Below are 16294 nucleotides of genomic sequence, written 5' to 3' on the forward strand. Positions count from 1 at the left end.
ATAGAGACCACATATTTTATAGGTACTTCCACTCTCAAACCTTCTACTTCTTCCGGAACTACTACTGTTATTCCACCTATAAGTCCCGAGTTATTGGAGTTATCGTACGATATATTACAAGATGTCAGAGATGCAATAGCAATAAAACAAAATGAATCAACAACTTTAATATCAAACTTCTCTGAGGAAATTCATGGTAGCTACCGCAGTATAAAAAATATTTTAGCTCAGGAACTAATATTAACGGAAAAAAATGATAACATCACGGGAAATTGTCATACATACATATTAGGAAATGTTTGTGATTTGATATGGAAAGAAGCAATTGATGGCTCAGAACGTATTAATCGGATATGGCGAGTATGTGAATATACCTACATCGATAACTTAGAAGTGGCCGTTGAAGAAGTTGCAATTCAAATAAGAAACACTTCTCGAACTCTTCCTTCTTTTAAAGAAAGAATAGATAACTGTCTTTCAGACGATTGTTTATTGGAAACTATTTTTGATATAGTGAAAGAAAGAAGGGTCGTTATGAATCAAATTATTCATTTGACGGAAGATTTCATCAGTAAACAGAAAAATACTTTGCACAATGTCGAAACATGCGTTTTGGACAGCACCACGTCTTTCATAAAAGAGTATACAGGTGTTTCAAAAATTTACTGTGACTGTATTGCTGTAGCAATAAAATAAATTATAATAAAATAAATAAATAAATATACGTATTAGTGTTAATTTTATTATATATATATATATATATATATATATATATATATATATATATATATATATATATATATATATATATATATATATATAATAACATAATGGATTTTGATTTAGTTAATATTTAATTTTAGTAGTAAGGAATCAAATTGGTCTATTAATTAAACAAATAAAATGCAATTTAGGTTGTAAACAATTTATTGAGATATTGGTTGTATGTATTTATATATACAAAAGTAAGAAAACATGCATGTTCAGCTATAAAGCTACCTTTTAATTTTTATATGAAATAGAAAGAATTTATAGCGATTTATAGGAAGAATCTACTGCACATGTTGAAACGCTTTAGAACAAATATATAAACAAGTGGCTCAAAAGCAAACTGGCATAAATATTATTCAAAGTTTACAAGGGTCTTAAAAAGTTGTGAAATAAAAGGTGCAATATTTTTTTAAGGCCCTGTACATAAACAAACAGTTGGGTTACATCCAGGTCAACATTTAAACTTTTCAAAACAAAAAATTCACATTTAACATCCATATAATAAATATAATATTTTAACATGAAGAAATTTTAAAAATCAGCCTTTTGTTCAATCACAAAAGTTGGTTACATAGAATAATATCACTAAATTTGTAGTTAATTAAAATGAGTGGAAAAATCTTTGGAAATATAATAGTGTCCTTCAAAGAGAAAATGTTTAAGAAAACAAAAGATGGAGAAAGCTGTGGGAAACACCACCTTGCTGTTGGTTGATTGTCTGGTTAAAAACAATGTAGAAGTAATTAATTAAAACTAGCTGTACTATTTAATAAACAAGTCCAGATATTCTGGATTTTTATTATCTAAACCATTGAATATAGTAAACAGGTTTAATTGTTAATGGACAAGTTTCTTACAAATACGATAATTTGAAGTAGATATAATGCTTTAAGCTTATAGAAATATTTCAAAATTTTTCTAAAGCTTTATAAAATCTATGTACATAAAAGTAAGTATATTGTGTTTAATATATTTCTTTAAATCACAGTGCTAATTTTGTGAAAAGTGCCTTGTAAATATGTATATAAATTTTTTTGTGTTTTTTTGGGATATGAACACGAGAATTTTCAAGGTTTTCAGAAAACGCTAAATACTTGCATTTTAACTAGCATTAATATAAGCTACTTACGAAACATTGCTTTGTAGTAGATAGAAAAGTCGTTCATAAGATTAATATAACTTTGTACACAGTTTTTTATTTTAAAGATTGGCGACAATAGAAACAATGAGTATGACATTTTCAATATGGTTATTAATTAAAAATAAATTCAATATACCTACTTTACTATAGATTTATTAGTATGTAATATATTTTTAGTAATATTTAGTATTTGGTGTATATTCCATACTCATTACTCCTACAGTATTCCACAACTCACCTTCTATTCTACAAATTGAAAATTGAATACTTTCCATTGGCTAAGTCAAATTTGTATAAAAAATAGTTTATATTCGAAAAAAAAACGATTTATATTTGAAACGGATACCCGAAGCTGAAAAGCAAGCTCCAAAATTAATCATAGGTCACGCTGCTCTGATATGATGTGTGAGATCCATTTATTAATCTTGGCCCAATCGATGAACGACATAATATTCCCGATTTGCGTGCCTAGGATTAACTTTCCGCTTTATTAACGTGAAGCTGGTTGAATTGAATACAAATCATCTCCCATTCTCCGTCAAAATCCTCAACCCATTCGAGAAAATATCAGTGGTATCACGTCATCTAATACTGTCTGGAATTGAAACTGTACTGCCTCCCATTGGAAATCAGTTCCCTGGTCTCGGACGGAGTCCCGGGGCTCAAACTGGCAGTAGTAGTGTTGGACATAGTTTCTTTCAAGTCCAAGTTTCTGAATTCCATCTCAGGTCTTTCGAAAACATCCTCCTCCAATATTTTTTCCAGTTGAATGTCGCCGTTGTGAATGTTGGTGTGTGCGGTTTTCTGATGTGGTGAATGCACAGGTGTCAATTCAGTTATACCCCGGTCCTTATCTTCCCTTTGTTTTTCCAAAAATCTCCTGTGATGCTTAGTAGTCAAACCTCCAGTTTCAACGTCTCTTTCCAACCTATGTCCGCTTCTGGATCTCGTCAATTGCCTTTCCACGTAATCCTGCAACTCGTCCTCCTCCCTACGACTCATAACCCTGTTCAGACCGATAAGAAACACTCCCAGAGCAGTGACGAAGATCCCTGTCACCACCAGCTCGTTCCACCATCCCCCGCCTCTCCAAGTAACGACATCGTCGGGCAATAGTCCGGACCCGATCAAAAATATACCCAACACCAGGAAGCACACGCCCAAATGCAGCATGCCGATGGATGTCGCCAGGGCGTCTGGGGGCGCGTGACTGGACACGTGTTTGCTGGGCAACCGTTCAATGCTATCCATGCTATCCATGCTGGTTCTGGATGATAGTCGCCTTTCGGCCACCCGTTTCTTCTGTTGCTCCCGCATCCGCCTCTGGCGTTTTATCGCCATGGCCGAGTGCAGGCCAGCCGATCCGTGCATCTGGAAGTCCAAGGGGGGATTTGTTTTAGTCCATGCACAAAAAACAACACTGCACACCACTGGCACACCACACTTGCACTGTCAAAAATAACGTCCCTGTAACATTCACATGTGGTACGTGGATTGTATGCGAAATTTTCACGGCGACACCGGTCGTATTCGAAAAACGGATCGTCTAGGAATACTGACACTTTGTGTATACGGTTGTGGATTTTGAATACTGCTTGTGGATCGGTATTCCTAGAAATTACTTTCGTATTTACAAAGATACACATTGCGTCTTGATTGATCTGATCTATATACACACAGTAAGGGACATTACTTTTGTAACTACTTTAGAACAAGCGGAGGCTTTCTAGAACATGCCACATGCAATAAAACTAAAGGCTAAAACAAATTACAAGCACACAGTTAATTATTTATTAGTAAATATTTGCAAGTATTTGCTTGAGTTTACGTATTTATAATAAATGTGAAGAAATTGAATAAAGTTTAAAATTTTTTGTCATGTCAACAGTGTATAAAACTGTGTTAATACACTATAATTTAATTTGGAGTTACTTTACCTGATAATTATTCGCGTAACATTATTACAACATCCACCCTCGGGTGAAATTGATGAATAAACGCAGTATCGGAAAACACCCTTTGTTGCCGTGTAATTTCAATGCCAAGACATAATGCATATGACGGGTTCAATTAGCTCCAGTCACCTCGGGGGAAATACCCTATTCATTACCAAGAATATTGACTGAGAAATTAAATTAACTTTTTCTGCCTCATTTACAGAGAACAATCAAAATATCACTGCTAAGAAGTTCATAGATCAAGGATTTTGTGAGATTTTTTGAAGTGGCAGTAAAAAGGAAAACCAAATGGTAATAGAATGTGAAACTGGGGAGTTGTTAGAAAGAACTTGTCAGTGTAAACCTCTTGTAAATTACCCGACGATATTTACGGTCCTTGTAAATACAGAAACGAGGTGCATGTTTCCTTGCGATTTATTCTTGCGACATTGAATCCTTCATGCAAAGGCCAACGTTATTATGCAAAATGGAGCTTTAACGACGTGTGCAACGGATTTTTAATAAAGTTGCATGTCGATGCAATTAATATCTAGAATTCCTAAATGAAGGTTATTAATTAATTCATTTATCCAAGCACTGTAACGTAATGGGGTTAGAGAGAAGTAATTGAATTCTGATTAAAGACTAATGTGATTAATAACGAAAAAATGTGAACACAATTACTTTGAGGCATTAGCAAATTTGTGTATTAAATTTCAGATGAACTTTCCTATTCACCAGAAATTTCGTCGTTAAGTTTCTTTTGATATCGCGCGACTTTCCATTATCCATATTTCATTGACCGGTTAATAGATAATGAACGCAACTTCACGACTGATAGTCAGGTGAGAGTTTCGGGTTTGTGAGTGGATTATTAATTATGGAGGCGCCATCTTAATTCAGTCAGTCTGTTGAATTTTGAATACTTGAGACGCAATTAGGATTTGTCTTTCTTATCCAGTTGAAAAACAGCCCCGACAACCCGGATTGACGACCTAAACAAGATTGATGTTCACCAATTGATAAATGGTGCTGATATTTTATTGATGTCCGACCAGGGAGATTAAATTTACGGCGAACGGAAGAAAACACGTGTTCTACATTTTCAGTGTGATCGATCATCTTATTAAAAAATTCTACGTCTTGGCTAAATGATAATTATGAAGGACCTTATCTGTTCAGTTGTTCAATGTGTGTTTCTAAATTACTTCGTCCGTTATCCTTAATGGAATTGAGATCGATTCTTTTTCACTTCGTTAAATTTTATGGAGGCGGTATTACCTGCTACAAATGTAGTGGAACCCGCAATTGCGTTTCAATATTTTCGTTTCACCACTTTACTTAAAACAAACCTAGAAGAAAATTTGTGTAATCATAAATAAGTTTAAGGTTTTATACAAATAAAGTCGATATAAACTACGAATATTACAATATAATCTAAAAGTAAAACAAATAAAATTCTAACGACGAAAACAAAACACATTTATGACGGTTCAGAGAGCCAGAACATAGGAGATAAATCCGAAAGTTCGAGGAAAAATAAGCTTTTATTATTATATTTGTTATTTCCGGGTTTTTCCATTTTTCCAGCTCGACCATTATCGTTGTCACGCCCATAAAACCATCAGGAAGTTGAACGGGGTCAAGACAACTTTGGCAAAAGTAAACAGACCGGTTTCAGTTGCCAAACTTACGCAAATAAACATTAATCGATCGCCGGAAAATTGAAACCAAATTGTAATTGCAATTCCGCACAACACCCGGACTTGATGTAACATTGTTCGAACTGTGTACATCAAACTCGTAGTTACCATTGATTTTCAATTGACCTTCGCAACGTAAACTTGATTAAATCTTCTCTAGAGCGGTTGAAAAAAGTGTTTAATTTTGTTTGACGCCTGAACAGACGAATGTTTATGGACATGTTTAACCGTCATTATTTTACCCTCATGAATTACAATTGTTTATTAAAGGGGTTGTTAAATTTTTTATTTATTAGAATCGTTTGCCTAGTTTTAAATATTTATCTTTATGGCAAACTTGTAGTTATAACAGTATCAATAAATGTTAACAGTTATGGTAGGAACATTCTGGAATTTTTTATGTAGAGTTGGACCCATTCCTTGTACTTTCTGGCAAAATGGGTAAAAATATTTTACTATTAGTGTTGTTTTCTGTATTAGAATATATATTATAACAGAAGTTAATAATTTTTCAGTAATTTCTTTTTAGTACAGTTATTTAAATTTATAATGATTTGTGAGAATCTTTGATAGAACTAAATCCAATTCTACGACTTTTAATACCATCTAAATTGACTCAGAACTTTCCAATCCAAGTTGGAAAACTTGTCTCAAGACGCACCTTCCAATCGATCAGCCTCCCCAATTGAAAAATACCGCTATACAACCCAACAAAACAAACCACATGCACGAGAACAAAACGATCTACCAGTTACATAAAACAACCACTGGGGACAACATCAATATTCAATGGGGTTGCACAAACACACCACCAACCTTGTTAGTGTTGTTCTAGTTGCTGATCTAACTTCTATTTCATTTCACATCTCTTCAAGTCTTAAATCCGGTCGCCGGACACGGAACGTCTCCTTTGGTCCCTGAGGTGATGATCAGGTCGCACGGAAAAATCTACAAGCTACATCGGTTTCGGCATCGACTAAACAATTGGTTGTTATATTTATTTTTGGCCTCACGACAATCTTGATGGAAGACAACGAAACGGCCGTTCGCACGCTTGACGAACCTGAAAAAAGAAGTGTTTGTAAATGTACAGGTTGGATGCTTTCGTGAATCTGAACAGGGTGTACTTTCCTTTAACATTAACAAAAATCAGTATTATTAAATGAATATTTCGTATTATTTCTGAAGACGAATTAATCGAAAGGAACTAAATGATATAAATAGTCTACTCAATATTCTTTTCAGATTCCACTTCGTTTATTTTATACGCCTTTACTGGACCTTTTCCGGTAAACATCCGGAATAACAATGTTAGATCGGACGATTTATCAACCGGAAAACGACTGGATAGAAAAAAATCACGCTATTTTTATTCAATTATTTATTTAGCGCCTATTGTGACCTCTTGATATTTAGACATTTACGGAACTAAACGTTGCGTGTGGCTTGGTTTCACCCTTTCCTATTTGAATATTTATAAGACCTTCAATGGTTTGTTTTTCCTTGATTTTACACCTTTTAAAAACCCATTACTCCTTATCAATTAATAATAACGCCCAAAAGTACCTAGAAGGGAAAGCAAATAAAATGTTTGCCTAAAATATGTAAATTAAAATCTTTTTGTGTACGTATATTGCCGTCTTAATGTGACAGGAAGCGGCCTGCAAATTCAAAATGGCTGCGGTTTTTACAGTGAATTATAATATAAGTACTGAATTCAGTAACATAAAAATAAAATTGGAATGATGAAATTCCATTTCGGTCGATTTTAATTCTCTCCCTCCTAATGAATCCAGTTTAATTCCGCTATTTACCTTGCCCGGATTCCCCGCGGATCGTTCCAGGGACACGAATTGATTCCTAAAGGATTAGTGCAACGCATTTAATTAGCCGTCGTATCGCATTAGGCGGCGATAATGTTTTTATTTCCCTCCCGGGCGTGCGAAAACCTACTTTTGCGCCCGGCAACAGGGATGATGCTGCCTGATTGAACATTATCTATCGAACCCGACTGTCCAGTGTGAATGGTCGAAAAAATTCTCCATTATCAGTTGATACAATATCTCAGAAAAAAAGCAAACACAATTTGTCCCAGTTATAAATTCACCTCACTCCCCATAAATTGGTGATCACCCATTCCATCAATTGTGACAATCAGTTTTCGCCCTCAAACGCAAACATCACGTAAAGCAAAGAAAAACCCGTTCAATATTTATAATTTGCAGCCCAGGCTCTGGAAACTCGGTCCGCAATTCAACCCCTCTTTCATTCGAGATAAAAGATGGTGGATACATGATACTGAACAATAAAAAAACAAGTCACGTAGTACAATTACATGCAAAACTGTGACCTTTTCACAAATATAAAAGTACCCGCGGTTAAATTGGCCGGAAATTAAGATTTATGACGGGGTGAATTTATCTGGACAGGTAAAACCGTTGACAAACGTTTACTTTTGTGTTCTTGTCCCAGTTTAACGTGTTTTATCTTTGTGGTTCTGCATTGTATTCGTATGACTGGCAACTGAGATTACATGGCATTTTATGGGTTGTCTATTGTAGATACGAGGACAGTGGCGCCTTCTTTCAGAACTTATCGTGATTTATTTAAAATTGTTACACAGTTTCAAGTAACATATAATTACATCCGTAAAGTTTTCTCAAACCAATTTAGTTTTCAATATCCGGTTTCTCGGAGTGTTCGACCCAGTTAATTAAAACTGACACCGTATGATTTCGAACCTGTGCAAACCGACAAACAAGTATTATGTGACGGCATTAGTATCCCGTAGCCAACACATAATTGACGATGTAACGAATCTCCGGACACACAACTTCATCAACTAAAACAATCCGTATTTTTGCTCCAGTTTTAACGCTGATAAATAATAAATTGCATTGATTTCCCGGGCACGTACTGGGTTGAATCAATAACTGAAATGCCAGATTGGAAAAGCATGTCACGACCAAATAAAAAATTGTTCAAATATGAGATCGGTGCGAAAGGTATTTTTTGGGGGGACCCTTGTAATTTATGAAGGACAATCGGGTTCATCGTTCAACCGAAATGCTATTGTATTGCACCTGTGTCTTTTTTCTTTTTGATTTGTTCACTACCTGATGTGAACTTTTTTATTTTACGAAAAAGAAATTATTTTATTGGTATAATCTATCATTTTTTCGTTCATCAATCACGATCGGTTAAACCCCAGTCGAATTGCAGGTTTTTAAATTTCCGTTGATATCAATTTCATCTTTTAATCTCATCAACGTTACCACCAATCAGGTATCTGCCTCTTTTTGCAAATATTTGTTAACTGGATATTGAATTTCCAACATAAAAACGTTATTTATCCGCCACAAATATGCCCTATCAACGTTTATCAAAGGGTCAAAGGTCAAAAGATTTAATTGTAATAAAATCAGCTTAGTGCGACTGTAATCTTTATTTAGAGTTCTAGAGTAAAACAAATTGTAGTTTGATCGTAAATCTTTAATGGTATAACAGCGAGGAGCGTAAGGATTTTAATTTAAACTAATCGGCGTCAAGGGAATAGTTTGGATGTCGCAGACTTAATAAATATTAGTGTTTTGTATTTTGTGCAAAGTTACATGATGTGTTGCAATCTTAATATATTTGTTTATTACTTTTGCTTGTTTTTCAGTCAAGGAAGTTGTAATTCCCAAATTTGAAAGAAGAAAGTTTGTTAATATATTGTAGTCTTATTTAAGTTTGATATCTAATAATTCTATAACTGATCTTTCATATACTGAGAATAAGCTTTAAATATAAACCAATTAAAAATTATTTATTATATTCAGTACATAAATTTTTAGTTCCAAGTTCATAGTTTGATTTTAAAAATCTTATTATTAGAAAGAGTATTTATTACTTTACACAAAAATTCATTTGTATTAGAAATATTTCAATATTTTTAGATTTATAATACATGATACATTCAGTAGATGTTAAATTTATATGATTCTATTTGAAACCGTTGAATATAATCAAAAATATATTTTAGTTGAATTTATAACTTGGGACGGATTTCACGCAGGAAATCCCAAATGTTTAGGGATTATTACGATGCTTAAAAGATTTAAAACGATTCTAATAAAGAAATTGTTACAGGATGTATATAGATTTTTCTTTTTCTACCCTGCAGTGATAAGAGATTTCATTATTTTTATTAATATATTTTAAATATTTATGTCAATGATATTTTAAATTTCAATCCCAATTAAACTAAACGAGAATCTTAAATATATTTTTAATTACTTATGACACATTATTGTCTTGAATTTGTTCTAAGTATTGATGGTATTTTTGTTACTTTATTTTAATTTTATCATCTTCTTTTAATTTATTTAAAAATTTTAATTTAATTTTAATTTTAAAATTATTTTTGTAATTTTTATTCAAATATATTTTATTTTGAAATATTTTATAAAAATCGCAAAAATATATTTATTTTATTGAAATCAAATTATATTTTGAGATTAATTTTTAAAAAATTTGTTGAATTTTATAATTTTTTTATAAAAAATATTTTTCTCCAAATTCACTTTTTTTTAATAGTAATAATAAATTTTAATTAATTCAAAATTGCTGTAAAATTTAATTTGTGTGTAGATTTTTATTTTTATATTACGTATTTACTTTGTTATATAATCTCTTTGTTTAATTGTATTATTTTAAAATTAAATTGACAAAATATCTTGGTTGAATGTTAAAATTCAATATTTTTATATAATTAAATACATTTTATTTAGAGACGCAATAAAGAGATTGTCAAACCATAAATTAATGTTTCATCTATCACAACAAAAATTACGTCATAGTTATTACCAAAATATTAAATATGAATCGTTCTATTATAAATAAATAAACCACCTGTTTATTAATTAATACAATTAATTAATTAAATCAATCCATGTATTAATGTATGAAATTTCAAAAATTTCATGCATAAGTTAAATCTTTAATCTTGATTAATTTTACTAATTATTGTAAACAAAAAAAAAAACAAATCATAGAGGAAATCAAATCAAAATAAATAATAAGTTGTACATCTGAAAACAAAAACAAAACAAAAATAAATCCCGGCAAAACTCACACCAATCTCACCTCGTCCAAGGATTTGAACAATTTCGGCCGTAGAAGCACGACCACTCGTTAATCGAGTACCAGGACCAAAACCGGACTGAAACAATGAAACTAATGAAGGATTCGCGCGTCGACTGGACGTGGCTTGTCTACGTCTAGTCGTCGGGATTTTCGTGGAAACACTGAGGCGACGAGACTAGAAATGGGCGGTTCCACGCAGTATTGATCCCAGTGCGCCCCCCAAACTCCGCCGCCGTCCCGAAAACTTACGGGACGATTCAGGACTACTGGGGCAATGCACCGGTGTCCCGTTTGGACGCCGGAATTGGGACATCGCGACGGAATCGTCGCGATATTGCAACCGATTACTGATCAATGCTGTATGATTGCTTGGTGATGTTGGTTGAGTTCGAGGTTTCGTCTAATTAAAAGGTTGAATTATTTCGTATCACTGTAACTTAAATTAACTTAATTTTTTTAATTTTTTAATGTATGAACTTTTTCTAACCAAATGAATCTGTTTTTCTATAGGAGTATTATCAAAATGTTACATTTTTGAAAATTTGTTTTTAGACCGATTTTTTTAATTGCAGAGAGAAGATAACGGAACAGTTTAAGCCATTATATGACTACAAATAATAATTGAGTAAACAAACATGAAAAAGATTATTTTTTTCGTCTTGTTCAAAATTTCTAACTTTGTTGATTATTCGTGTATGTTTACAAATATTTTGAACCCATAAATGTGTATTAAGTACGTCAATGTATTATACTTCATTTCGTACTTTTTTTTTATTTCGTGCTGCAACTGAATGAAATAAAAATGAAATGAATTTTTTAAGCATGACAATTTGTTCTTGTTGTCTTCTTTGATCGGATGCCAAATTCCCTTTCTCTTTTTGTCTATGAGGTTACTATTTCAATGAGCAAGATCGGAAAATTATATACAATCAATCTGCTCGGTTAGAAAAAATTCGCAGTAATTTCATGAATATTGCTAATCCAATCATTTTACCAAAATTGTTTTTCTAAAATATTAAAAAACATTTATTTAATCCATTTAATCCTTTGAATCCATAAGCTGATGCAGAAAGATAATGAATTCACAAACAGGCTGATAATTATGTAAAAATTATTAAGAATTTACTACTTTTAAAACTATAGAAGACAAGATGTTCTTAAAAATATATTGTATTGTTGTTTCGATTAATTTTGTCCCAATTTAGAACCTGAAAATGATATACAAGGTCAACATCATTGGAAAAAGGACATGATTACTGATAGACAGTTATGATAGAAACTGATTAAAAGAAGTACAGAACAATAACAGCATAAACTTCGTAACATCTGATATTATTTTGTACTGTAATATTTTAAATTGATGATCTAAAAAAACAAATTATTTTAGTTGATATAATTACAGTTATAGCATAAAATCTTTTAAAAACAGTATAATACACTTTTTCAGTTGATGAACACAAAATATCACAAAATTTTTGTGATTGTGATTGAAGGTTTGAAAGTTGAAAATTGTAGGAAAAATAAAAATTTGTATTTCGGACATTACGTGATTTATTTTCTTAAATTTTCTTCGAAAATAATATATCATCGAGGCTAGTACAAACAAATATCATAGATATTTTCCCAAGCAGTTTGAATTTCTTAAAAGAGATCATGATTTTTATGTTTCTTGCCTCGAATCTTCTTTTCCAGCATTTCACATAAAATTTATATAGGGTTTAAGTCGGGTAATTGAATTGGTAATTCTAAAACTTCGATTTGTTGTTGTTCGGCCACTCCTTAGTTTTGAAGTATTTTGTGTCGTTATCGTGTTGGAAAAGAAATTTTAGTGGCATATTAAACTTTACGAATGATAAATGAAGGAATGAATTGCAATATGTCATTGTACCAATTGTACAAATACCAAATTAACACCTTGTCACCACCATGTTCTAAAGTGATATAAACATAACATACTTTGCTCTCATTTTTGCAAATATATTACCATTCATTTTAAACATGTGGAACTGTAACTTCTCACTACGAGAGAGCATGATTTAAAAATCAAAGACATGGAAGAAAAGAAGAACTTTCGATAAAATAAATAAAACAAATATTATAACATTATAATTTTGCATTTTATTTAGTTCTATTATTTATATCATTTTATAATGGTGGTAAATTATCAATATTATTTATTATTATTTCAATTTTAGTAGGTGGTCTCTTTCTTTCTTCCAATACATGTCATGTATTGTGTCGATGTTGCAACAATTATTATTTTTGAAACTTCTAATGAAACACACATTCCCAGTGACAAAATCATGGGATTTATTGTATAAATTAAGAGTATTTGAATTTGGCAATGATGTTATAATAATTATTCTCATAACCAGCGTCATCCAATATAACAGTTCCAAAAATCATTATTCTCAATTCTAATTTTAATTCTGCTGTTATTAAAAATTGTCTGATTATGACATAAATCTGGTCACCGTGCTACAATGTCAATAACTCGCAGTCTTGCATCCCAAATTGTTTGAACATTTCACGTTTTCTGTTGCGAAATTGTTCAGTTCCATTTCCACGAGGAGGCTAAATTTTAATATATGTGCATTCAATGGTTTCAGTTACGTGGGAAAATCAGGAAATATAATAAAACAGTTGTTTAGACTCTTGAGTATTACCTTTCTCTGTAGGAAATTATTTTGTATGGTGGACTACCATAATCATGAGTTGTTTAGTTTATTTTGCTCGGATTACGTAATTTGTGTGTAACTCTGGAGAGCAGCTTAATTTTCAACTAACCCAAACTAAAAGAGGGGGTCGCACATTAGGCGTTGCCAATGTTGACAAGTGCTCTGACAAAAAATTATAAACTTATGACGACGCTTAGTATTCACTTTTGAATCCTGGCTCGCTAACATACCAACTGATGTCTTGCTAATTCCCGCAAAATTTCCAACTGATATATGCATGTTACCGATTGTATAAAAACGTAATGTCAGGAGTATCTGCTTGATTACGTTTTGTTTTACATTTAATTGACTCTTAAACTAAATTCAATATCATTTGAAATCATTTCTGTATACGAGAAAAATTTTTACTATATTCTTGTAAATAATTTACTCTACAACAATAAATGTTTAAATCTAAAAATAATTGTTTATATATATATGGAAATTATCAGACAATCAAAAAAATTGCGGTTTTTCTTTATTGTCTACTTTTATGAATCATATTCATTATGTCAAGGTGTATCATTCAGTATATTTGATAAGTTAGATTAATTTCAATTAAAGTGCAAAATCTTTACTAGAGTCTGGCCGTGCTTGTTTACTTTATGAATTCAAACTTGGACCAAGGCTGAAGCTTGGCGTAAGATATGCTCTGCCTTTGGGGAAGATACTGTAGTTAAACGGACGGGTCAGAAGTGATTTAAGAATTTGAAAATAGAGAGGTTTTGGAAAACGAGGTCATACACTTCTTCAATTTCTAAAATCAAATTTTTACAAAAATGATATATGATCTTGTGTCTAGATGGGAAAGGGTAATAGTTGCTGAAGGTGAAGCAAAAAAAAATTTACTGAACAAAATAATAATTGTATTGAATTGATGTTTTTGATGCATCTAATTATATTTTTACATGAATTTGATTCAACACTATTTAAATAGGAAAAAATATATCTTTCAATATTCTATGAATTTCTCCTGAAACACATACTATTATATTCTTTTCTTTTTTTCAAAGTATAATTTATTTTTTATAATATATTTAATTAAAAGAGCACAAAATAAATTTTTAAGTGAACTCTAACAAGAATTTTTTAATATAATAATATTATTTATTTATATTATAATATAATTTTTTAATTTAATAATATTGTTTACACGATTTTTTTGAGAACATATCTATCGTGTAAAAAGAGAATTAGGTATACTGAATATGGAAGAAATAAAATAAATATAAAAAGTTTTAATATTTCTATGCAATAAAAACCGCTCTTGTTATATTAAATACTGTATGTATTGAGATCATAAATCTTCAACAATTTAATTACATTATGATAAAAAAATATTTATTATTTTAAATTTATTAATTGTAAAAAAGTATTCATATCAATCAACTAATCCGTAAAGAAGATTAACATCGCCATCAATTCACTTCATTCAAAATCCACTTGATCAAAATGTCCAGATGAGCGGAAACACTCGAAAAATACAATTCACGTGTGAAAAACATAATAAACGACCGGTCGACACATTGAATGCGTTCACAACTTTGCAATTTCATTGTATCCGAAAAACACGGCCACAGCGAACCATGCATCGATATCAGATCAATTTGTCCATGTGACAAATCTACGACCTATTAGCAAAGCAAATAGACAATTCGGATTTCCAGTGGCAACTCATTATTTAACCAGATTATAAGTGAAAATCGATAGGCACACTCGAAATTTTATCTATCGTAACAGACCGTGGATTGTTGGGAATATGAAGCCGCACAATCTTGATATACTTAAAGGACCGACTTTCCAAAATAAACGCCAATACAATTTAGCCTGATGCGGGTGGATTATCTCACATCTCCAGGACCAAAATGGCTTCTTTATCCCTTGATGGCGTTTCACTGTTTTTTTTTCTACGTATCAATTTAAGTGTGTATTTGATTTGAGCTCGTCTATAATCAATAAGATTCTCTCGATGAATACTTTCAACATTACACCATTTAATTAAAAATATAATTTATTAATTACTTTTGGGACCTCTAAAGACATAAATATTTTGATTAACTATATAAAAATAATAAAAAACAATTGTTTTAATAGAGATTATAATCCAATATAAAAAGATACCCTAATGGGTTTCAGTATCATAAAATAGTATTTATGAGGCTTGAGTGATTAATATTTATTCGTCATTAATTTTACGATAAAATCGCATATTTTCGCACAAGTTAATAACGTTTGAATGGGACTTGGATGTTAGTGCATCGTATGGTCGGAGAAAATCGTTAAATGTTTAATACGTAATAATAGGAAAAATGAGGTTGTTAAACGAGAGATTATTGTTCGTCTTTATTTCTTTCACTTAATATCTGTATAGAGAAATTTCTTCACACTATTTTTTTGTAAGAAATTAAGCAGATAAAATTTAATTTTGTTAAGAAGTTTATTGGAACTTAATTTGAGGTCATTTATTACTGCACTAATTTTCACGTGATCGAGAAATTAGTTCTAGAAGCAATTTGATTGATTTCCAGTTAGATTAAGCCCATAATTAATGTTCTAATTTTGCGACGTCTGAGCTATCGTCTTCCGGCGAATAAAGGAAAAAATCTAATAACAAGAAAATAACGTTATCGTCCATCTTTCCAACTAGAACATGTCAATCCTTCTTTTTATATTTTTGCTTCACCCAACGAATTTATCACTGAAAACAATTTGACTAAACAGGATTTTGAAGAATTTAATAACACACAAATATTCAACGATTCTGGCATGATAAACCGAAAATTAAAAGCGGTCTAAAAATAGATTTATGGTAATCATGTTTACCAGGTTTGTTAATCGATTATATTAAAACCAACCCCAGTACATGAAGTTGCATCAAGCCAAAACAATTTCGGCGAC

General features: G+C 31.4%; 1 protein-coding gene across 1 annotated transcript; it reads right to left on the reverse strand.

The window, feature by feature from the left end:
* Positions 1-1531: 1531 nt before the first annotated feature.
* LOC109596728 (uncharacterized) lies at positions 1532-10833 on the reverse strand. The gene is made up of 3 exons (XM_020012304.2): positions 10680-10833; positions 6369-6615; positions 1532-3283 (listed from the first exon to the last, which is right to left on the reverse strand). The coding sequence occupies exon 3, from the start codon at positions 3281-3283 to the stop codon at positions 2498-2500; it is 786 nt and encodes a 261-aa protein (XP_019867863.2). The 5' UTR covers positions 6369-6615; positions 10680-10833; the 3' UTR covers positions 1532-2497.
* Between the last annotated feature and the right edge of the window lie 5461 nt (positions 10834-16294).

The sequence above is a fragment of the Aethina tumida genome, chromosome 1 (genome assembly GCF_024364675.1).
Source record: "Aethina tumida isolate Nest 87 chromosome 1, icAetTumi1.1, whole genome shotgun sequence".
Lineage (NCBI taxonomy): Eukaryota > Metazoa > Arthropoda > Insecta > Coleoptera > Nitidulidae > Aethina > Aethina tumida.

Excerpts from the sequence above, each read along its gene's own strand:
- LOC109596728 (XM_020012304.2), bottom strand. The coding sequence starts at position 3,283 with ATGCACGGATCGGCTGGCCTGCACTCGGCCATGGCGATAAAACGCCAG.